Genomic DNA, 23,183 nt, shown 5'->3' on the forward strand with positions numbered 1-23,183 from the left:
ATCAGCATTTAACAACTTTGTGGATGGGGCCTCCTGAGTGGCACAGCGGCCTAAGACACTGCATCGCAGTGCAAACTGCAACAGATGCTGGCTCTAGACCCATGAGGCAGCTTTTGGTTTCTCTCCCTCTAAAAACAGAAATAAATAATTCTAAATAGCGAACTGGTTTTATTCACAAATTAGTGAGAATGTCTTACCCTGTGTTCAGGAATGACCTTTTTCTCGTTAAATGAAAACAAATATCTCAAATATCGTTATTTTAAAAAAAATACTTTAAAATTAATTTATTTAGAATTATATAAAAGCCCCTTAGTTGAGAATATCTATCAGATTTGCCCTAACGAAAAATGCCCCTTAGATATTAACGTCTTACATCTAGACGTTCCGCTAGCGGAACACCTGCTCCAATATCCAATGATGGGCGTGGCGCGAAATACAAACTCCTCGAAAATCCGAAAACTTCCATTTTTCAAACATATGACGATTTTACAGCATTTTAAAGACAAGACTCTCCTTTATCTAACCACACTGTCCGATTTCAAAAAGGCTAAATGCAGCACTAACCTTTGATGATCTTCATCAGATGACACTCCTAGGACATTATGTTATACAATACATGCATGTTTTGTTCAATCAAGTTCATATTTATATCAAAAACCAGCTTTTTACATTAGCATGTGACGTTCAGAACTAGCATTCCCACCGAACACTTCCGGTGAATTTACTAAATTACTCACGATAAACGTTCACAAAAAAAACATAACAATTATTTTAAGAATTATAGATACAGAACTCCTTTATGCAATCACGGTGACCGATTCTAAAATAGCTTTTCGGTGAAAGCACATTTTGCAATATTCTGAGTAGATAGCTCGCCATCACGGGCTAGCTATTTTGACACCCACCAAGTTTGGTACTCACCAAACTCAGATTTACTATAAGAAAAATTGGATTACCTTTGCTGTTCTTCATCAGAATGCACTCCCAGGACTTCTACTTCAACAACAAATGTTGGTTTGGTTCCAAATAATCCATAGTTATATCCAAATAGCGGCGTTTTGTTCGTGCGTTCAAGACCAAACGCTTGAAGGTACCACGTTCATCTGTACAAACAATAGTACGCAAGTATAAACACCATGGGACCACGCAGCCATCATACCGCTCAGGAAGGAGACGCGTTCTGTCTCGTAGAGATGAACATACTTTGGTGCGGAAAGTGCAAATCAATCCCAGAACAACAGCAAAGGACCTTGTGAAGATGCTGGAGGAAACAGGTACAAAAGTATCTATATCCACAGTAAAACAAGTCCTATATTGACATAACCTGAAAGGCCGCTCAGCAAGGAAGAAGCCACTGCTTCAAAACTGCCATAAAGAAGCCAGACTACGGTTACCAACTGCACATGGGGACAAAGATCGTATTTTTTGGGGAAATGTCCTCTGGTCTGATGAAACAAAAATAGAGATGTTTGGAGGAAAAAGGGGGATGCTTGCAAGCCAAAGAACACCATCCCAACCGTGAAGCACAGGGGTGGCAGCATCATGCTGTGGGGGTGCTTTGCTGCAGGAGGGACTGGTGCACTTCACAAAATAGATGGCATCATGAGGGAGGAAAATTATGTGGATATATTGAAGCAACATCTCAAAACATCAGTTAGGAAGTTAAAGCTTGGTTGCAAATGGGTCTTCCAAATGGACAATGACCCCAAGCATACTTCCAAAGTTGTGGCAAAATGGCTTAAGGACAACAAAGTCAAGGTATTGGAGTGGCCATCACAAAGCCCTGACCTCAATCCTATAGAAAATTTGTGGGCAGAACTGAAAATGCGTGTGCGAGCAAGGAGGCCTACAAACCTGACTCAAGTTACACCAGCTCTGTCAGGAGGAATGGGCCAAAATTCACCCAACTTATTGTGGGAAGCTTGTGCAAGGCTACCCAAAACATTTGACCCAAGTTAAACAATTTAAAGGAAATGCTACAAAATACTGAGTGTATGTAAACTTCTGGGAATGTGATGAAAGAAATAAATGCTGAAATAAATTATTCTCTCTACTATTATTCTGACATTTCACATTCTTACAATAAAGTGGTGATCCTAACTGACGTAAGACAGTGCATTTTTACTAAGATTACATTTCAGGAATTGTGAAACTGAGTTTAAATGTATTTGGCTAATCTTTATGTAAACTGCCGACTTCAACTGTGCTTGATATACTGTAGTCATTGTCCACATACTTTCCCTATGTTTTATCTACTCCTTTCCTCACCACAACCCTTTGAATCTCTCTTTCTCTTTCTCCCGCTCTCACTCACTTATCCCCCTCCCAAAAAACTCTCTCCTACACAGAGGCTATGGGAGTTGGAGACGTCCAGGCTCCTGGACTTCTTTTCTCATGCAGCAAAAGACGCACAGCCGGCTAAGGACCTCAGCTATATAGAAGAGGATGGCCGGGAAATCGGAGTGTCAAACATCAGCCCCGCAGTGTACGAGGACTGTCTTGGGGTTCCCCTGTCAGAGGTCCTCAAATACCCCTACCTACTGGCATCCCCTGAATTGAGTGAGTACTTTCATTTCAATTTAGGTGATGGATTCCCTATAAATGCCCCCAAACCAAATTTAGGAATGAAGCATGGTTGATTAAGTCCTGGACTGTGCTCTTGGTGGCTTTAAATTCATCAGGTGTTCTCTTTTCCAGGTGAAATGTGTGTTGAGGCAATTTGTAAGATGGAGGAATATAACTCCTTCCGGGTGTGTTCTAAAGATCCAGGGATCTACCTCCTCCTCGTCCACCCCAACGAGACGGTAATAACTTACTTGCTGAATTGTTACAAAAAACACATGTGGACTTTTATGGTTAGATGGTAATAAAACAAAAAATATATACATTTTGTTTATCTAACACGTCTTTATATTTGCTAAAGAGCTTAAGGCTCTCGTCTGTCTGACATGGTCACAAAAGCTTCTCTAAGTCTCTACGGTCATAACTTCTGCTGTTATTTATTCTTTCAGGTTAGGCGGTGGGCAATTGGTGCTGCAAGGTCCTTAGGGAAGGTGGACCGAGACGACTTTTATGACCTTCAGGACATCTTCTCCTGCATGTTCAACATTGTCGACATGGATACTTCCTATGATCCGACGACTAAGATGACCTTGCTACAACCGCATCTTTACGATTCCAAAAATGCCAAAAACTACTGGTTGGGTATGTTTCTTTGCCCTGTGTTCACATTTGGGGGTCTTCTAGACCTTTCTCCAAGAGTGTATGTATTTTGTGAAACAATTGATAAATGCTCGATGTTAAGTTAACCATTTCTGAAGTGCAAACAACTACTATACCGGTTATATGATCCACATCAGTGTTCTATACACTGAATAAAACATATTAACGCCAAAGATTTTACTATTACAGTTCATATAAGGAATCAGTCAATTGAAATAAATGATTTAGGCCTTAATCTATGAATTTCACATGACTGGGAATACAGATATCCATCTGTTGGTCTCAGATACCTTTAAAAAAAAAGTAGGGGTGTGGATCAGAATCATTCAGTATCTGGTGTGACCACCATTTGCCTCAAGCAGCGTGACACATCTCCTTCGAATAGTGGAACAGGCTGTTGATTATGCCCTGTGGAATGTTGTCCACTCTTCAATGGCTGTGCGAAGTTGGATATTGGCAGCAACTCGAACACGTCATACACGTTGATCCAGAACATCCCAAACATGCTCGATGGGTGACATGTCTGGTGAGTATGCGGGCCATGGAAGAATTGGGACATTTTCAGCTTTCAGGAATTGTGCACAGATCCTTGCGACATGGGGCTGTGCATTATCATGCTGAAACATGAGGTGATGGCGCCGGATGAATGGCACGACAATGGGCCTCAGGATTTCATCACGGTATCTCTGTGCAGTCAAATTGCCATAGATATAATGCATTTGTGTTTGTCTGTAGCTTATGCCTGCCCATACCATAACCCCACCGCAACCACGAGGCACTCTGCTTACAACGTTGACATCACCAAACCGCTCACTCACATGATGCCTTTCACGCTGTCTTTCCACCTGCCTGATAGAATTTAAACTTCCCTGAGACGGTTTCTGACAGTTTGTGCAGAAATTCTTATTGTTGTGCAAATCCACAGTTTCATCAGCTGTCTGGACGGCTGGTCTCAGACGATCCCGCAGGTGAAGAAGCTGGATGTGGTTGTCCTGGGCTGGCGCGGTTACATGTGGTATGCGGTTGTGAGGCCGGTTGGATCTAATGCCAAAGCTTATAAACTCAGCAACATCAAAAAAACGTCCCTTTTTCAGGACCTTGTCTTTCAAAGATAATTCGTAAAAATCCAAATAACTTCACAGATCTTCATTGTAAAGGGTTTAAACACTGTTTCCCATCAATGAACCATAAACAATTAATAAACATGCACATGTGGAGCTTCCAGACGGTAGGTCACATTTATGAAAACATTGGACACTAAAGAGGCCTTTCTACTGGCTCTGAAAAACATCATCAAAAGAAAGATGCCCAAGGTCCCTACTCATCTGTGTGAATGTGCCTTAGGCATGCTGCGAGGAGACATGAGGACTGCAGATGTGGCCAGGGCAATAAATTGCAATGTCCATACTGTGAGACGCTTAACCTGTCTGGGCTGGGGGCAGTATTTTCACGGCCGGATGAAAAACGTACCCAATTTAAACCGGTTACTACTCTGGCCCAGAAAATAGAATATGCATATTATTAGTAGATTTGGATAGAAAACACTGAAGTTTCTAAAACTGTTTGAATGGTGTCTGTGAGTATAACAGAACTCATATGGCAGGCAAAAACCTGGGAAAAATTGAATCAGGAAGTGGGAGAAATTAGAAATGTAGTTTTTCTTTTGAATCCCTTGAAAAACTACAGTGACATAGGAGGTGCAACGTAAATCCTAACTCTTCCATTGGCTGTCAACAATCTTTAGGAACTGGTTTTATCCGTCACCTGTTACCGGGCAGAAAATTGTGGCTCAGTCAATCACTGGCCAGTCTGAGGACAGGTGTCTCGTGACACGCGTGCACGTGACTTCGTTGTTTATTATTTTTCTTCTGGGATGAATACCTATTGCCCGGGTGTAATATTATCGCAATTTTACGATAATATACCCTAAAGGATTGATTGTAAACATCGTTTGACGTGTTACTACAAACGATAATGGAACATTTCGTCTATGGATTTGCGTCCACGCCACATGGAATTGTAAAGTGTTCTGGATGGGTCAACAAAATGGACGTATTTGGACATAAATGATGGACTTTGCAGAACAAATTAACATTTCTTGTGGAAGTGGGAGCCCTTCTGAGTGCATTCCGCCGAAGATCAGCAAAGGTAAGAAAATATTTCGAACATATTTTTAGAGATTTGTCGACGCCGTGGTTGTAGGCTAACTGTATAGCTTAGCATTGAAGGCTAAGTTCTGTACTCAGAATATTGAACAATGTGCTTTTTCCGTAAAGTTATTTTGAAATCTGACAAAGTGGTTGCATAAAGGAGTAGATTATCTCTAATTCTTTAAATAATTGTTACAAATTTTGTTAAGGTTCATGAGTTCTTCTGTAAATTAATGTGCCTATTCCCCGGAAGTTATGGGGAGAAATCTTTTTCTGAATGTCATGCGCCAATGTAAAAATTGGGTTTTTGGATATAAATATAAACTTGATCGAACAAAAAATGCATGTATTGTCTAACATGATGTCCTAGGAGTGTCATCTGATGAAGATTGTCAAAGGTCAGTGCTTAATTTTAGCTGTATATCTGGTTTTGTGATGGCTATCCGTGCTTGGAAAATTGCTTTTTTTTTGTTGCTAAGGTGCTATGCTAAAATAATCAAATGTTTTGCTTTCACCGTAAAGCCTTTTTGAAATCGGACAATGTGATTGGATTAACGAGTAGAGTATCTTTAAAATGCCGTATAATATTTTAATTTTGAGATTTTTTTTTTATTTGATTTTTTTTCGCGCCGTGCTATCTCACTGCTTGTTGTCCAACCAATCCCTTTAGCGCGATTGTATCTCGAAGGGGTCCTCGAGGTTAAGACGGCGCTTCAGCGAGACAGGATGGACAGCTGATCGTTCACGCCGTGGCAGACCATGTGTAACAACACCTGCACAGGATTGGTACATCCGAACATCGCACCTGCGGGGCAGGTACAGGATGGCAACAACAACTGCCCGAGTTACACCAGGAACGCTTTCACGAGAATTTTCAATCCCAATAATGATAATTAAACAATCATTTAATCATTGACCAATTTCCCAAGGTTTGTAAGACCCTGGGTTCAATAATAATTGGTTAAAAAAGGTTAGTCGATTTTTAATATTTTTTTTATTTATTTATTTATTTTTATTAATTTTTTTATTCATGAGAGCTCTAAAATCAAAAATGAGGACCCAGTCCTTTTATAATACACGCACACATTCCTATCTTTAGACCACTCCCTGCTCAAACAACCAGTACTTTTCCACTAACCACAAAGAACCATACATTTTGTCACATCCTTCAAGGCTTTCACCTCCCCTCCTCTTTTGGGTCAGTCTTGGTTTGAAACCCTAATGTTTTTCTGTTATCTACTCTACAACTTCACTCTGCTTACATTGCTACTAAAGAATATAATACCCTCGTATTAAAATTCTAACAGATCTACACACCACCTCGTTTTATCTTCTCATGATTCTCAAACATTTCACACTATCATACAATTTCAGAGTGGAACACTTTAGCCGTTATTCTAAAACATACAAATTATTCTATCAAACGCACAATCCCTCCATCAGTGCTCAGACTGTACGCAATAGGCTGAGAGAGGCTGGACTGAGGGCTTGTAGGCCTGTTGTAAGGCAGGTCCTCACCAGACATCACCGGCAACAACGTTGCCTATGGGCACAAACCCACCGTGGCTGGACATGACAGGACTGGCAAAAAGTGCTCTTCACTGGCGAGTCAGGGGTGATGGTCGGATTCACGTTTATCGTGGAAGGAATGAGTGTTACACCGAGGCCTGTACTCTGGAGCGGGATCGATTTGGAGGTGGAGGGTCCGTCATGGTGTTGGGCGGTGTGTCACAGCATCATCGGACTGAGCTTGTTGTCATTGCAGGCAATCTCAACGCTGTGCGTTACAGGGAAGACATCCTCCTCCCTCATGGTACCCGTCCTGCAGGCTCATCCTGACATGACCCTCCAGCATGACAATGCTACCAGCCATACTGCTCGTTCTCTGTGTGATTTCCTGCAAGACAGGAATCTCAGTGTTCTGCCATGGCCAGCGAAGAGCCTGCATTTCAATCCCATTGAGCACGTCTGGGACCTGTTGGATCGGAGGTTGAGGGCTTGGACCGTCCCCCCCCAGAAATGTCTGGGAACTTGCAGGTGCCTTGGTGGAAGAATGGGGGAACATCTCACAGCAAGAACTGGCAAATCGGGTGCAGTCCATGAGGAGATGCACTGCAGTACTTAATGCAGCTGGTGGCCACACCAGATACTGACTGTTACTTTTGATTTTGACCCCCACCCCCCTTGTTCGGGGACACATTATTCCATTTCTCTTAGTCACATCTCTGTGGAACTTGTTCAGTTTGTCTTTTGATTCTTGTTATGTTCATACAAATGTTTACACATTAAGTTTGCTGAAAATTAACTCAGTTGACCGTGAGAGGATGTTTCTTTTTTTGATGAGTTTAGTAGAGCAATTAAGATGACATTCTCTGGCCACAGCTCTGGTGGACATTCATTCTGTCAGCATGACAATTGCATGCTCCCTGAACTTGAGGTATCTGGGTCATTGGGTTTTGACAAAACTGAACGTTTTAGTGGCTTTTTATTGTTACCAGCAGAAAGTGCACCTGTGTAATGATGATGCTTTTAATATGCCACACCTGTCAGGCGGATGGATTATCTTGGGAAAGGAGAAATGCTCACTAACAGGGATGTAAACAAATTTGTGTACAAAATTTGAGAAAAAAGCTTTTTCTGCGTAAGGAAAATTATAGGTGAGATTTAATTTCAGCTCATGAAATGTGGGACCAACACTTTACATGTGTTTTGTTCAGTATAGATTTGATTGAGCAACAGGGTAAACAGTACAGAATGTGAATAGAGAACTTGTTAATGAGCAACGCAGTCAATATTAAGCATCATTTTATGCCCTTTCCCCACCCCCAGGTATCTGTATGCTTCTGACACAGCTGGATGCCCAGGCTATGGACTCCCTGTTCCTGGGTCCAGACAAACAGGCCAACATACTGCTCTGTATCCTTAATGCCTTGAAGGGTAAAGGAATAGCTGCTTTATATCTTCTGCCCATCTTAAAATGTTTTTCTATTTCAGTTGTGCCAAATGAACATGATGTTGGTCAGTAGAGCTAATTTGCTGCCTTCAGTTTCCTCTTTGAGAGTAATAAATGCAACCTTTAATTTAACCAGGAAAAGACCTTAATGGTTAGAAACCTTTTTTGCAATAGGGACCTGGCAAGCGGTCAGTAGGAAGAAGTCTGCATGTACATACAATACATTCAAAATAATTGCTATGGTCAATTACATTTTCTTCTCAGGGCTTTTAAACACTGACAGCGATACCCTCTCCAGTTTTTTAGTCTTTAGTAGTTTGTTCCAAGACCAGAGAATGTTATAGGATTTTTTTGGTTTGTTTTTGTTCTCCCACGTTTCAGCCCTTGCCCTAGGAACTGGGAAAGAGCCCTGACTGTGAGCATAGGCTGTGGGATTGGGATGTTAGTTGGGAGCAAAGATATGTAGGGAGTAGCCCAACCACTGCCATGTACACAAGTATGTACCAGTGCTTAACAATAGTCCAACACAGATAAAAATGAACCTTCCTAAATGACATAGCTAGTAATATGTTAACGTTTATTTCCCCAGATGAAGAACCATCCAACGAGATGGATCCCTTCTGGCCAGTCTTGCAATGTTTTATGGTGATCTTGGATTGTTTGGGCTCCAGGTTTTGGGGTCAGATTGAGCCATCCCAAGCCTTCCAGGCCATCACACAAAGCCCTAGCTACTCTGCAGAGCTCGAGAGCATCAGACAACAAACCATGATGTACGTGTCACTCTTTATCTTGCCATTAATTCTTTCATATTGTTATTTCTTCCAAGTTAAGCATATAGTTGATACTATTCTTCTTTTGCTCCGTAGATCACGTGTTAAAACGGAAACTACATATGATGATGACATGGTGACCTGCAGTCAGATGGTATATGACAGTAACACCAAAGTGAGCAAGGTAATAACACCCATCTGTTGCATTTGTATATTATTAGTTGTACCTAATTCCTCTATGCACATCTGTGGTTAGGGTTTCGCACTTAAAGCTTTCCCAAAACATGACCTTTAGAGTAAAAAGCACGATGCGGAACAACAAACCGCTTTAACAAGCTCTTCTCAAGCTATTCTCCCTCATCTTTATTACAGAAGGATTCAAAGCTTGTTTCATGTGCTACCAGTCAAGAGCGTCCACTAGTCAGGGACAGTGTTGAGGTTATTTATTGCGAGCTGTCTTAATAGGAATTAAAAATGAATAACCCAACCTGAGTTAAACATGTAGGGTACATCTGTGTGCAGTGGCCTTTAGTTTGATGGAGCCACTCCAGGTGTGACACATGGTTTTATTAAATGTCATATTACAAAATACATTGAGTTGGTAGAAGGTATGTTAACTTCCTATGCATTTCTCTTATCTTATGTAACACCATGTTATGTATTACTATTTTATTTTGTAGGGAAGCAAACGCTCACGTGGTGTGGATAGCAATGTGGTCTATGAGGATATGAGTTCTTTGGTCAACCTCCTGCATTCAGAAGTGGGACAGGCATTGCGTGTGCACGACAGCACATTTCTCTGGTTCATCCCCTTTGTGAAATCTGTTATGGACCTTGACGAACACAGCGTCCTATACATTACTGAGGTTGTCCACTACCTATGTGGGGAGATCAGCACAGACCTCCCGAAGCCCCAGGTTCGCATATGTGACAAGGTCACAGAGTTCTTCACTCTTATTCTGGTCCATATCATCGAATTGCACCTGGGGATTGGCCGCATGAATATGCTCTATTACTGCGCTCCCAAGTGGGTGGGCGTGTTGGTGAAATGTGCCAACCTGCCTGGTGACGCTTTCGTCCATACCTCGGAAGGTCCAGTTTCTCACTCGGTGTCTTCCACATCCTCCTTGAGGGTCAGTGTGCCCCGAAAGGCCTCTACTAGCAGGGCTGTTCCACAGGCATGCATGCATATCATCCGGTCCCTGCTGAAGGAAGGGACCAGGCTGAACCCCAACAGCAAGTGCCACCACTTCCTGAACCATCTGAACAAGCACCTCAGAGAAGGGCAACAGAGGGATTGGAAGCTGATTAGGCCGGAGATTCAAGAGCTTCAGATCTGTCTGAAGGACTATGTCAAGATGATGATGAACAGGCCAACCATAAGTACTTCTCCACCTGAACCGCTGGCCATTGAGGCAGGGCCTGTGGCACCAACCACACCACCACTTCAGTCAAGCAAGGACCCCTCGGGACCTAGCAGCTTAGCTGAATTCAACCCTCCTATAAAACGGGAAGGGTTGTGGGATGATGTCGAAGGCAGTACATCTGGTGGTGGGGATTCTAAAGGAGTTCAGAGGGGGTGGGACATAGACCTAGCGTTGCTGAAAAAGGAGCCCCTAAACCCCGACGAGGAGTTTGTCGAGCCGACTAATGATTCTAGACCAACCCAAGACAACTTAACTTCCTTGAGGGCAGATCCAGAGAAAATACAGGTGATCAAATCCAGACTCGGCCAGCTTATGACCAAGAAATCCAAGTCTGAGAGAGCAAGGCCCTCTGTAGGGCTCAGTGAATTCGGTAAAGAGAAACCTGAAAATCTGTTGACCAGCCGTAGAGAGGAGGCATCCAACCTCCACGGCATTAGCAGACACCCTCCATGCCTCCAAGAATCCATGGACAATGTGCCCCTCTCTGTTTTAAAAAGTAATCTTCAAGGAAAAGAAGCCTCCAAATCCTCACGAGATCGGAGTAAAGGAAACTCGAGACAATTTGACCGACCACAATCCCCACCAAAGTTAACTTCAGATGTAATTGTTATATCTGATGATGAGGCTACATTAGATGTTGGTAGAGCAAGAAGGACTGAGTGTTTTTCTGAGACCTCCCAAATAAAAAATGAACCAGATGCCTCTGACCAGAATCCTAGTCCCTGTCGTGATTACAATGGAGACATGAGTGAATCTCAGGTGTTTGAATTTGAAACACAGGAAGATATGGCCTCTGCCTTGTCCAATAGAGATTCGGAAAGTAACATGCCACCCGAAAAGCCCAAAGAAGATAGCCCTGTCAGTCCAACTTCAAGAGAGCCTTTATCAAGCTGGGAATGTGATACACAACCGATCTATGACGAGGATATCCAAAGAGCCTGTCAGCAGGTTGAGAAGGAGCTTGAGAAGCCTAAGACCCTACCTCAAGGGCTCAAAAGGGCCACTGTTGTCAAAAAAAGAAATCTTCTTGTTGATGCAAAACCATTGGCCTCCAAGTGCCTGAGCAAGAAACCTACCGTGGTCGAAAAACAAATCAAAGAGCCTGTGAAGGATGCTCCCCATGCAGTTACACCACCATTGAGAAAAAGCAGTTCAACGGTACGTTCAAAGAGACTGGAACCTGAGACACACTCTTCCTTAACCACATCAGCCATCTCACACAAAACGTCATTAACTCCAGCCATTGTCCCTCCTAAAAGAGTCAGAAAAGCCACAGAGCCTGTGTCCACAGTTGAGAAGCTTGGCCTTAAGAAGAAGGTGCGAAAGGCCTTTGATCTCTCCCAGGGATCACGTGATTCTGTTGGTGCGCTGAGGCGCCACGGCGCTACCGTCAATGTCCCACGGGCCAAGAAGCCTACCCGACAGACCAAAAGGTCAAAGATTACCTTCCCTCAGAGAGTAGTCAAAGGGAGTAGCAGGCAGAGCAAGCGGGCATCTGGAGCAGGAATCTCTGCAAAAGCAGAGCCAATGAAGAGACATCCGAAAAAGATTGACGAGAATCGAAGACCCAGTTTTGTTACCGAGGATGATGAAGACGAGGACCTGCAATGTTCCCAACTAGATCCTGCCCGTCATGAGGAACAGCTGGCGGTCAATCGCAGCTCTCAACGAGCCAATGAGAACAAACCAGCATCCTCTAATACAGTGAGTAGTGTGTTGTCCAACATGGACAGGCAGATCTCTCCATACTTTCAAAGGAATGATGTCACACCTAGACCTTCTGGTCAAGTCCCCAAAAGCAATGGAGGTGAAGATTTTGATGCAGACTGGATGTACCTTACCCAAATGGAGCCAACTGAAATGGAGATGTGCTCGCAGATGGAGGAGGAAGACGAGTTCTTCTACACACAGCGGGACCCTTTAGACATGGACATTGACAAAGACCGCCAGATGCCCTTTGAGGAAAAGGGAGGGTCTTCAGAATGGACATGGCCTAAACAGGCAGATGAAGTGCAAGGGGCTCCACTTGCACCACAGACTTTTAAGACACCGGCTACTCCTTCACGCTCTAGCTTGACTCCGGACGATGATCGCTTGTTCCTGAAACGAGGAATGTCCCCTATGTCGGTTAAAAAGGCCAAGCCGTCCACCACCAAGATCTACGCGACCTCAAGCTCCAGGAGTGCCTCCTTGGTGCAAGAGATGGAGAGGACCGCCAATGCTCAATTTTCGGCTTCTTCTGCCCCTGCTGGAAGAGTTAGGCCTGCCCGGCCAGTTGTGCCTGCACAAAGACAATGCGTACGACAACCTCCTCATCTAGAGGTTGGTCAGTCTCTTCCTCTGAATCAACTCTTATACAAACCCATCGCAGCACAACTTCCACCGAAACATCCCCCATCCAGACCCGAACATAACCTCCCCCGTCCACCTTGCCTCCGCCCTATCCAGCACAGCAACATAGGTTCCACCCCCCAGCCCTTCACCTCCAAGACCTACACCAGGCCCGACGCCCCTTTCCGAAGTCAGATGCCCAACCCAGAGGTTGGCTTCAGATTTGACACCAACTACCTAATTCAACACATCCTGAAATGGACCTTTGATATGTTCCGTAACTACAAGCAGTTTGGTATACCCTCTGAGGTATGTGAGTTACCGTTGAAAAAAGTAGGCTTCAGCTTCAGCTCTTATGATGAATACTACAAGACCTTTTACCCCCTGCTTCTCACCAACACTTTTGAGGAGGTGAGTAGTCAATTTGTTACAGAATAGATTGTGCAATTCGTTTAAGTGTGAATTTTGTCCTGCTATGGTGCATTTAGGCTGTAGGCAACTGAAAAGAATGGTCAGTCTTGCATTACAAAGATAATTTACATTTTGGCAAATTTTAGAGTTATGAGTCACAAAACAGTTTTTAATGATGGTCTCTTAGAGTTAATCTCTTCTATTAAGGTCAAATTCTCTTCTCATCAAAGCTCGCAGGTGAATGGCTAAAGAACAAGGAATTAGGAAAGGTGGTAACTCAGAATTTAAAAGTTGTCGCAAATGAAGACAGCCACAGTGTTTGGAATGTTAGTTTTACAGGTAAGTTTAAGTAACCAATTTTTTTTATATAGCATATGCTAACCATTTAAAAACAACAATGCTTGAAACTTACACTAGAATCTACATATTGTAACCATTGATACAATTTCGTTTTTGTAACACATGTCTATTTAATTGTGACGTTGTCCCAAAGCTGAGCCATGTAACAAACTTATTTTTGTCAGCGAGCATTACTGCCAGTGATGACTCCCGTCAGATGTACCCTAGGGAGGATGACCTGGTCATTCTGTGGCTGCCCCAGAATAGAGGTGCTTACTCATGGCATGAGCAGGGCTTCTTGGATCTTCAAGAACAATTTGGCTATGTGCAGAGATCCAATGTCTGCAACGGAGGCGTGGGTGAGTACATTTGTGTGTAAGAGGCCAGGAAGTGATAGGCTTACATTAAGAGGGAAGGGGGTTGTATTACTATGGAAAAACAAGTTTAGTAGAAAAAATGTACATAAATTCTTAAATTGATAGTATGAGATTTTGGCAATTCATTTATCCTTAACTTCTGCTGTATGCGATTTGATTACTATATACTTTTTTTAGAATCACTTCTTGGACATCTGGTGTATAAGAAGCAATTATTGGTGCCATGATTGTCCATTCGGAAAGTATTATTTTGTGGTTTTGATGTCTTCGCTATTAATCTGTCAGATTGGATTGGGAGCGTCACTGTACAGCTATTTTCAGGTCTCTGCAGCGATGTTCGATCGGGTTCAAGTCCGGGCCCTGGCTGGGCCACTCAAGGACATCCAGAGACTTATCCCGAAGCTACTCGTGTGTTGTCTTGGCTGTGTTCTTAGGGTCATTTTCTTGTTGGATGGTAAACCTTTGCCCCAGTCTGAGGTCCTGAGTACTCTAGAGCAGGTTTTCATCAAGGATCTCACTTTACTTTGATCCGTTCATCTTTACCTCAATCCTGACTAGTCTCCCAGTCCCTGATGCTGAAAAACATCCCCACAGCATGATGATGCTGCTACCACCATGCTTCACCATAGGGATGGTATTGGCCAGGTGATGAGCAGTGCCGGGTTTCCTCCAGATGTGACGCTTGGCATTCAGGCCAAAGAGTTCAATCTTGGTTTCATCAGACCAGAGAATCTTTCCTCATTCTATGACAGTCCTTTAGGTGCCTTTTGGCAAACTCCAAGCGGGCTGTCATGTGCTTTTTACTGAGGAGTGGCTTCCGTCTGGCCACTCTGCCATAAAGGCCTGATTGGTGGAGTGCTACAGAGATGGTTGTCCTTCTGGAAGGTTCTCCACAGAGGAACTCTGGAGCTCTGTCAGAGTGACCATCAGGTTATTGGTCACCTGCCCTTGTCCTCCGATGCTCAGTTTTGTCGCTTGGCCAGCTCTAAGAAGAGTTCTGGTGCATCCTGTTTCTATTGATCATCTTTGATGTTTCAACAACTTGATTGGAGTCCACCTGTGGTAAATTCGATTGATTGAACATGATTTGGAAAGGCACACATCTGTCTATATAAGGTCCCAAAGTTGGCAGTGCATGTCAGAGAAAAAACCAAGCCATGAGGTCGAAGGAATTGTCTGCAGAGCTCCGAAACAGGATTGTGTCGAGGTACAGATCTGGGGAAGGGTAGCAACACATTTCTGCAGCATTGAAGGTCCCCAAGAACACAGTGGCCTCATCGTTCTTAAATGGAAGCTGTTCAGAACCACCAATACTCTTCCTAGTGCTGGCGCCCGGCCAAACTGAGCAATCGGAGGACAAGGGCCTTGTTCAGGGAGGTGTGACTAAGAACACGATGGTCACTCTGACAGAGCTTCAGTGTTCCTCTGTGGAGATGGGAGATCCTTCCAGAAGGACAACCGTCTCTTCAGCCACTCCTCAGTAAAAGGCACATGACAGACGCTTGGAGTATAACAAAAAGCACCTAAAGGACTCTGACCATGAGAAACAAGATTCTCTGGTGTGATGAAATCAAGATTTAACTATTTGACCTGAATGACAAGCGTCACGTCTGGAGGAAACCAGTCACCATCCCTGCAGTGAAGCATGGTGGTGGTAGCTTCATGCTGTGTGGATGTTTTTCAGCGACAGGGACTGGAAGACTAGTTATGATCAAGGGAAAGAGGAACAGAGCAAAGTACAGAGAGATCCTTGATGATAACCTGCTCCAGAGCACTCAGGACTTCACTGGGGCAAAGGTTTGCCTTCCAACAGGACAATGACCCAAAGCACACAGGCAAGACAATGCAGGAGTGGCTTCGGTCATTGAATATCCTTGAGTGGCCTGGCCAGAACCCGGACTTGAACCCTATCGAACATCTCTGGAGAGAGCTGAAAATAGCTGTGCAGCGATGCTCCCCATCCAACCTAACAGAGCTTGAGAGCATCTTCAGAGAAGAATTGGAGAAACTCCCAAATACAGGTGTGCCAAGCTTGTAGCGTTTAAAAAAAAATCTATTTTATTTAACCTTTACCCAAGAAGACTCAAGGCTGTAGTCGCTGCCAAAGGTGTTTCAACAAAGAACTGAGTAAAGGGTCTGAATACTTATGTACATTTCTTTCAGTTTTTTTATTTGTAATAAATCTAAAACTGTTTCTTCTTTCTAATTATGGGCTATTGTGTGTAGAATGATGAGGAAAAAACAAGTTTATATATTTTAGAATAAGGCTTTAAGGTAACAAAATGTGGATAAAGTCAAGTTTGGATGAACGTACTCATTTAAGGATTTTTCTTTATTTTACTATTTTCTACATTGTAGAATGGTAGTGAAGACATCAAAGCTATGGAATAACACACTTGAATCATGTAGTAACCAAAAAAGTGTTTATGGGATTCTTCAAAGTAGCCACCCCCAAGCTGGTTGAGAATGCCAAGCTGTCATCAAGGTAAAGGGTGGCTACTTCGAAGAATCTCAAATATAAAATATATTTAGACACTATTTGTATGTGTGTGAGTCTCTATAATGGGGATCCAGTTGTTCACTAACAATGCCAACAAGTACAGTGTTTCGGCCTTGAACTTCCGTGGCTTCAATTAGAGGGGCCAGTCATTTTACCCAGAGGGGTATACTACAAAGGATAATCATTGTTAGCCAGCTAACTTTGATAAGCAACCGCAAATAACTATTGATTTGATGGTTGGTTAAAGCTAAACTTGGATGTATTTTCAATTGTTAAATCAATTAGACCATGCCAATTTTAAGCTTAACTTTTTATTTTATAGAAAGATATCAGAATATTTAGTGAACGGCCTCCCAAGTGGTGCAAGGCAGTGCATTGCAGTGCTAGCTGTGCCACTAGACATTCTGGTTCGAGTCCAGGCTCTGTTGCGACCGGGAGACCCATGGAGCGGCGCACTTTTCGCCCAGCGTTGTCTGGTTTAGGGTATGGTTTGGCGGGCAGGGATTTCCCTTGTCTCATTGTGCTCTAGCGACTCCTGTGGCGGGCTGGGCGCATGCACCTTGACATGGTTGCCAGGTGTACGGTGTTTCCTCCGACACATTTGGTGTGTCTGGGTTTAAGCGGGCATTGGCTAGGTTGAGTCGTGTTTCAGAGGACGCACGGCTCTCGACCTTCGCCTCTCCCGAGTCCGTACGGGGGTTGCAGCGATGAGACAAGATTGTAACTACCAATGGGATACCATGAAAAAGGGGTAAAAAATTGAAATGTAAAAAAAGAAATATAAATATACTAAAAATATTTAGTGAAGTCAGCTGGCTGATTCTTTTTATCCGTTTTATAGTATACCCCTCTTGACCAGTTTTGAAGGTAGTTTAGCAAGCCACTGCTAACTAGCGTTAACTCTGAGACTTCCAGTTATTGCGCTAACTTCCTTCAACTGCACGCAGAGACAAACATGGTATCCATGACTTCATCTGACTGGGCAATTAGAAAAATGGCTTAATTGCCAAAATCACTCACTATCCCTTTAAAGAGGATAGCTGATATGTCATTTATATATTTTTTACTTCAGTTACCCTGCATATGTCCATGCATCCTCATAATATACAGTTGAAGTTGGACGTTTATATACACAGGTTGGAGTCGTTAACTCGTTTTTCAACCTCTCCACAAATTTCTTGTTAACCTGTTGGGGGTAGGGGGCAGTATTGACACGGCCGGATAAAAAACGTACCCGATTTAATCTGGTTACTACTCCTGCCCAGTAACGAGAATATGCATATAATTATTGGCTTTGGATAGAAAACACCCTAATGTTTCTAAAACTGTTTGAATGGTGTCTGTGAGTATAACAGAACTCATATGGCAGGCAAAAACCTGAGAAGATTCCTTACAGGAAGTGCCCTCTCTGACAAGATCTTGTTCTTCTTGTCTCTGTTTATTGAAGACTGAGGATCTTTGCTGTAACGTGACACTTCCTACGGCTCCCTTATGCTCTCAGAGCCCGGGAAAAAGCTGAATGATATCGAGGCAGCCCCAGGCTGAAACACATTATCGCTTTTGGCAAGTGGCCGATCAGAGGACAATAGGCTTAGGCGCGTGCACGAGTCGACCCCGTGCTTTATTTTCTTTCGTCTTTTTAACCTCTATGGGCTAGGTGGGACGCTAGCGTGCCACCCGTGGTGCACTCCATCAACAGCAGGTGCATTTCAAGAGCGGCAAATTTGAATCCAAATAAATGTCAAAATTCAAATTTTTCAAACATACAACTATTTTACACCCTTTGAAAGATAAACATCTCCTTAATCTAACCACGTTTTACGATTTCAAAAAGGTTTTACGGCGAAAGCATAAATTTAGAGTATGTTAGGACAGTACATTTACAAGAGTTGTGTGTAATGTTTTGTCAATTCAAAGACGGTCACCAAAACCATAAAACCAGCTAAAATGATGCACTAACCTTTTACAATCTCCATCAGATGACACTCCTAGGACATTATGTTAGACAATGCATGCATTTTTAGTTCTATCAAGTTCATATTTATATCCAAAAACAGCGTTTTACTATGGCATTGATGTTGAGGAAATCGTTTCCCTCCAATAACCGGCAGTCAAGTCAGCGTCACAAATTAAATAATTAAAATTAGAAAACATTGGTAAAATATTATATTGTCATTTAAAGAATTATAGATTTACATCTCTTGAACGCAATCAACTTGCCAGATTTAAAAATAACCTTACTGGGAAATCACACTTTGCAATAATCTGAGCACTGCGCCCAGAAAAATACGCGTTGCGATACAGACTAGACGTCATGTTGGGGAGATCTAAAATCGAAAATACTATGTAAATAATCCATTACCTTTGATTCTCTTCATCAGATGTCACTTCCAGGTATCACAGGTCCATAACGAATGTAGTTTTGTTCAAAAAAGCTCATCATTTATGTCCAAAAATCTCCGTCTTGTTAGCACATGATCTAAGCCAGCCGGACTTCTCGTCATGAACGAGGGGAAAAAATATATTTCCGTTCGTTCAAACATGTCAAACGTTGTATAGCATAAATCATTAGGGCCTTTTTTAACCAGAACATGAATAATATTTAAGGTGGACGAATGCATACTCTTTTATAACGTATTGGAACGAGGGTACCCAACATGAACTCGCGCGCCAGGTGTCTAATGGGCCATCATCGTTCCATGGCTCTTGTTCGGTCAGATCTCCCTCCAGAAGACTCAAAACACTTTGTAAAGGCTGGTGACATCTAGTGGAAGCAATAGGAAGTGCCAAAATATTCCTCAGCCCCTGTGTTTTTCAATGGGATAGGTTTAAAGGTAATACAACACATCAGGTATCCACTTCCTGTCAGAAAATGTCTCAGGGTTTTGCCTGCCAAATGAGTTCTGTTATACTCACAGACACCATTCAAACAGTTTTAGAAAATTTAGGGTGTTTTCTATCCATATGTAATAAGTATATGCATATTCTAGTTACTGGGTAGGAGTGGTAACCAGATTAAATCGGGTATGTTTTTTTATCCAGCCGTGTCAATACTGCCCCCTAGCCCTAACAGGTTAACTAAACGCAGATTCCCGGTCGGAATATTATCGCTTTTTTTACGAGAAAAATGGCATAAAAATTTATTTTAAACAGCGGTTGACATGCTTCGAAGTACGGTAATGGAATATTTAGACATTTTCTGTCACGAAATGCGCCGTGCTCGTCACCCTTCTTTACCCTTTCGGATAGTGTCTTGAACGCACGAACAAAACGCCGCTGTTTGGATATAACTATGGATTATTTGGGACCAAACCAACATTTGTTATTGAAGTAGAAGTCCTGGGAGTGCATTCTGACGAAGAACACCAAAGGTAATCAAACTTTTCTAATAGTAAATTGGAGTTTGGTGAAGGCTAAACTTGCTGGGTGTCTAAATAGCTGTGATGTGATGCCGGGCTGTGATGCCGGGCTATCTACTTAGAATATTGCAAAATGTGCTTTCACCGAAAAGCTATTTTAAAATCGGACATATCGAGTGCATAGAGGAGTTCTGTATCTATAATTCTTAAAATAATTGTTATGCTTTTTGTGAACGTTTATCGTGAGTAATTTAGTAAATTTTTTTGTAAATTCACCAGAAGTATGCTAGTTCTGAACGTCACATGCTAATGTAAAAAGCTGTTTTTTGATATAAATATGAACTTGATTGAACAAAACATGCATGTATTGTATAACATAATGTCCTAGGGTTGTCATCTGATGAAGATCATCAAAGGTTAGTGCTGCATTTAGCTGTCTTCTGGGTTTTTGTGACATTATATGCTAGCTTGAAAAATGGGTGTCTGATTATTTCTGGCTGGGTACTCTGCTGACATAATCTAATGTTTTGCTTTCGTTGTAAAGCCTTTTTGAAATCGGACAGTGTGGTTAGATTAACGAGAGAAATCGTCCCACTGGCCCTAGAGAAGTTAACAAACAATAGTTTTGACAAGCCGCTTAGGACATGTACTTTGTGCATGACAAAAGTAATATTTCCAACAATTGTTTACAGACATATTATTTCACAGATAATTCACTGTATCACAATTCCAGTGGGTCAGAAGTTTACATACACTAAGTTGACTGTGCCTTGAAACAGCTTGGAAAATTCCAGAACATTATGCCATGGCTTAAGAAGCTTCTGATAGGCTAATCGACATCATTTGAGTCAATTGGAGTTGTAGCTGTGGATTAATTTCAAGGCCTACCTTCAAACTCAGTGCCTCTTTGCTTGACATCCTGGGAAAATCAGAAGAAATCAGCCAAGACCTCAGGAAAAAATTGTAGAAAAAAATATTGTAGACCTCCAAGTGGTTCATCCTTGGGAGCATTCTGTCTCCTGGAGATGAACGTATTTTGGTGCGAAAAGTGCAAATCAATCCCAGAACAACAGCAAAAGATCTTGTGAAGATGCTGATGGAAACGGGTACAAAATTATCTATATCCACAGTAAAACGAGTTCTATATTGACATAACCTGAAAGGCTACTCGGCAAGGAAGAAGCCACTGCTCCAAAGCCGCCAAAAAGCCAGACTATGGTTTGCAACTGCACATGGGGACAGAGCTCGTACTTCTTGGAGAAATGTCCTCTGCTCTGATAAAACAAAAATATAACTGTTTGGCCATAATGACAATCGTTATATTTGGAGGAGAAAGGGGGTATGCTTGCAAGCTGAAGAACACCATCCCAACAGTGAAGCACAGGGGTGGCAGCATCATGTTGTGCTTTGCTGCAGGACGGACTGGTGCACTTCATAAAATAGATGGAATCATGAGGGAGGAAAATTATGTGGATATATTGAAGCTACATCAGTCAGGAAGTTAAAGCTTGGTCGCAAATGGGTCTTCCAAATGGACAATGACCCCAAGCATACTTCCAAAGTTGTGGGACAATGGCTTAAGGATGACAGCAGTCACGGTATTGGACTGGCCATCACAAAGCCCTGACCTCAATCCTATAGAATATTTGTGGGCAGAACTGAAAATGCGTGTGCGAGCAAGGAGGCCAACAAACCTGACTCAGTTACACCAGCTCTACACCACCTCGGGGGTTTGTGATCAATTAATAATTATTTATAAAGCCCTTTTTAAGTCAGCTGATGTTTCAAAGCGCTGTACAGAAACCCAGCCTAAAACCCCAAACAGCAAGCAATGTAGAAGCACGGTTGCTAGGAAAAACTCCCTAGAAAGGCAGGAATCTAGGAAGAAACCTAGAGAGGAACCAGGCTATGAGGGGTGGCCAGTCCTCTTCTGGCTGTGCCGGGTGGAGATTATAACAGTACATGGCCAAGATCTTCATAGATGACCAGCAGGGTCAGATGATAATAATAATCACAGTAGTTGTAGAGGGTGCAGCAGGTCAGCACCTCAGGAGTAAATGTCAGTTGGCTTTTCATAGCCGATCATTCAGAGTCAGAGATAACAGGTGCGGTAGAGAGAGTTGAAAACAGCAGGGTCCACGACAAGGTATCATGTCCCGTGAACAGGTCAGGGTTCCATAGCCGCAGGCAGAACAGTTTAAACCAGAGCAGCAGCACAACCAGGTGGACTGGGGGACGGCAAGGAGTTATCAGGCCAGGTAGTCCTGAGGCCTGGTCCTAGGGCTCAGGTCCTCCGGGAGGGAGAGTATATGTTTAAATTCACACAGGACACCGGATAAGACAGGAGAAATACTCCAGATATAACAGACTGACCCTAGCCCCCTGACACACAAACTATTGCAGCATAAATACTGGAGGCTGAGACAGGAGGGGTCGGGAGACATTGTGGCCCCGTCTGACGATACCTCCGGACAGGGCCAACCAGGCAGGATATAACCCCACCCACTTTGCCAAAGCACAGCCCCCACACCACTAGAGGGATATCTCCAACCACCAACTTACTACCCTGAGACAAGGCCGAGTATAGCCCATGAAGATCTTCCCCACAGCACGAACCCGAGGGGGGCGCCAACCCGGACAGGAAGATCACGTCAGGGACTCAAGTGACGCACCCCTCGCGCCATTGACTCAGCCCCTGTAATAGGGTTAGAGGCAGAGAATCCCAGTGGAGAGAGGGAACCGGCCAGGCAGAGACAGCAAGAGCGGTTTGTCGCTCCAGTGCCTTTCCGTTCACCTTCACACCCCTGGGCCAGACTACACTCAGTCATATAGGACCTACTGAAGAGATGAGTCTAAAATAAAGACTTAAAGGCTTTAGACCTGTGTCTCTCACATGGATAGGCAGACCATTCCATAAAAATTGAGCTCTATCGGAGAAAGCCCTGCCTTCAGCTCTTTGCTTAGAAATTCTAGGGACGGTAAGGAGACCTGCATCTTGTAACCGTAGCGTACGTGTCTGTATGTACGGCAGGATCAAATCGGAATGATGGGTAGGAGCAAGCCCATGCAATGCATTGTAGATGAGCAGTAAAACCTTAATCAGCCCTAGCCTCAACAGGAAGCCAGTGTAGAGAGGCTAGCACTGGTGTAATATGATCAAAAGTTCTAGAATTCTAGTCAAGATTCTAGCAGCCGTGTTTAGCATTAGCTGAAGTTTATTTAGTGCTTTATCCAGGTAGCTGGAAAGTAGAGTAGTAGTCTAATCTAGAAGTGACAAAAGCATAGTTACATTTTCCTGCATTTTTGGACAAAGTTTCAGATTTTCGCAATGCAAGATGGAAAAA

At 43.0% G+C, this 23,183-nt stretch overlaps 1 protein-coding gene across 1 annotated transcript in view; it reads left to right on the top strand.

The window, feature by feature from the left end:
* LOC106592980 (probable helicase senataxin) overlaps positions 1-23,183 on the top strand; it is a 54,210-nt gene that overhangs the window by 13,523 nt on the left and 17,504 nt on the right. The window contains 9 exon segments of the mRNA XM_045702822.1: positions 2,349-2,559; positions 2,698-2,804; positions 3,012-3,204; positions 8,202-8,309; positions 8,915-9,095; positions 9,192-9,279; positions 9,776-13,264; positions 13,495-13,603; positions 13,789-13,962. Of these exon segments, the coding sequence (XP_045558778.1) occupies positions 2,349-2,559; positions 2,698-2,804; positions 3,012-3,204; positions 8,202-8,309; positions 8,915-9,095; positions 9,192-9,279; positions 9,776-13,264; positions 13,495-13,603; positions 13,789-13,962 (4,660 nt within the window).

The sequence above is a fragment of the Salmo salar genome, chromosome ssa01 (assembly GCF_905237065.1).
Source record: "Salmo salar chromosome ssa01, Ssal_v3.1, whole genome shotgun sequence".
Classification (NCBI taxonomy): domain Eukaryota; kingdom Metazoa; phylum Chordata; class Actinopteri; order Salmoniformes; family Salmonidae; genus Salmo; species Salmo salar.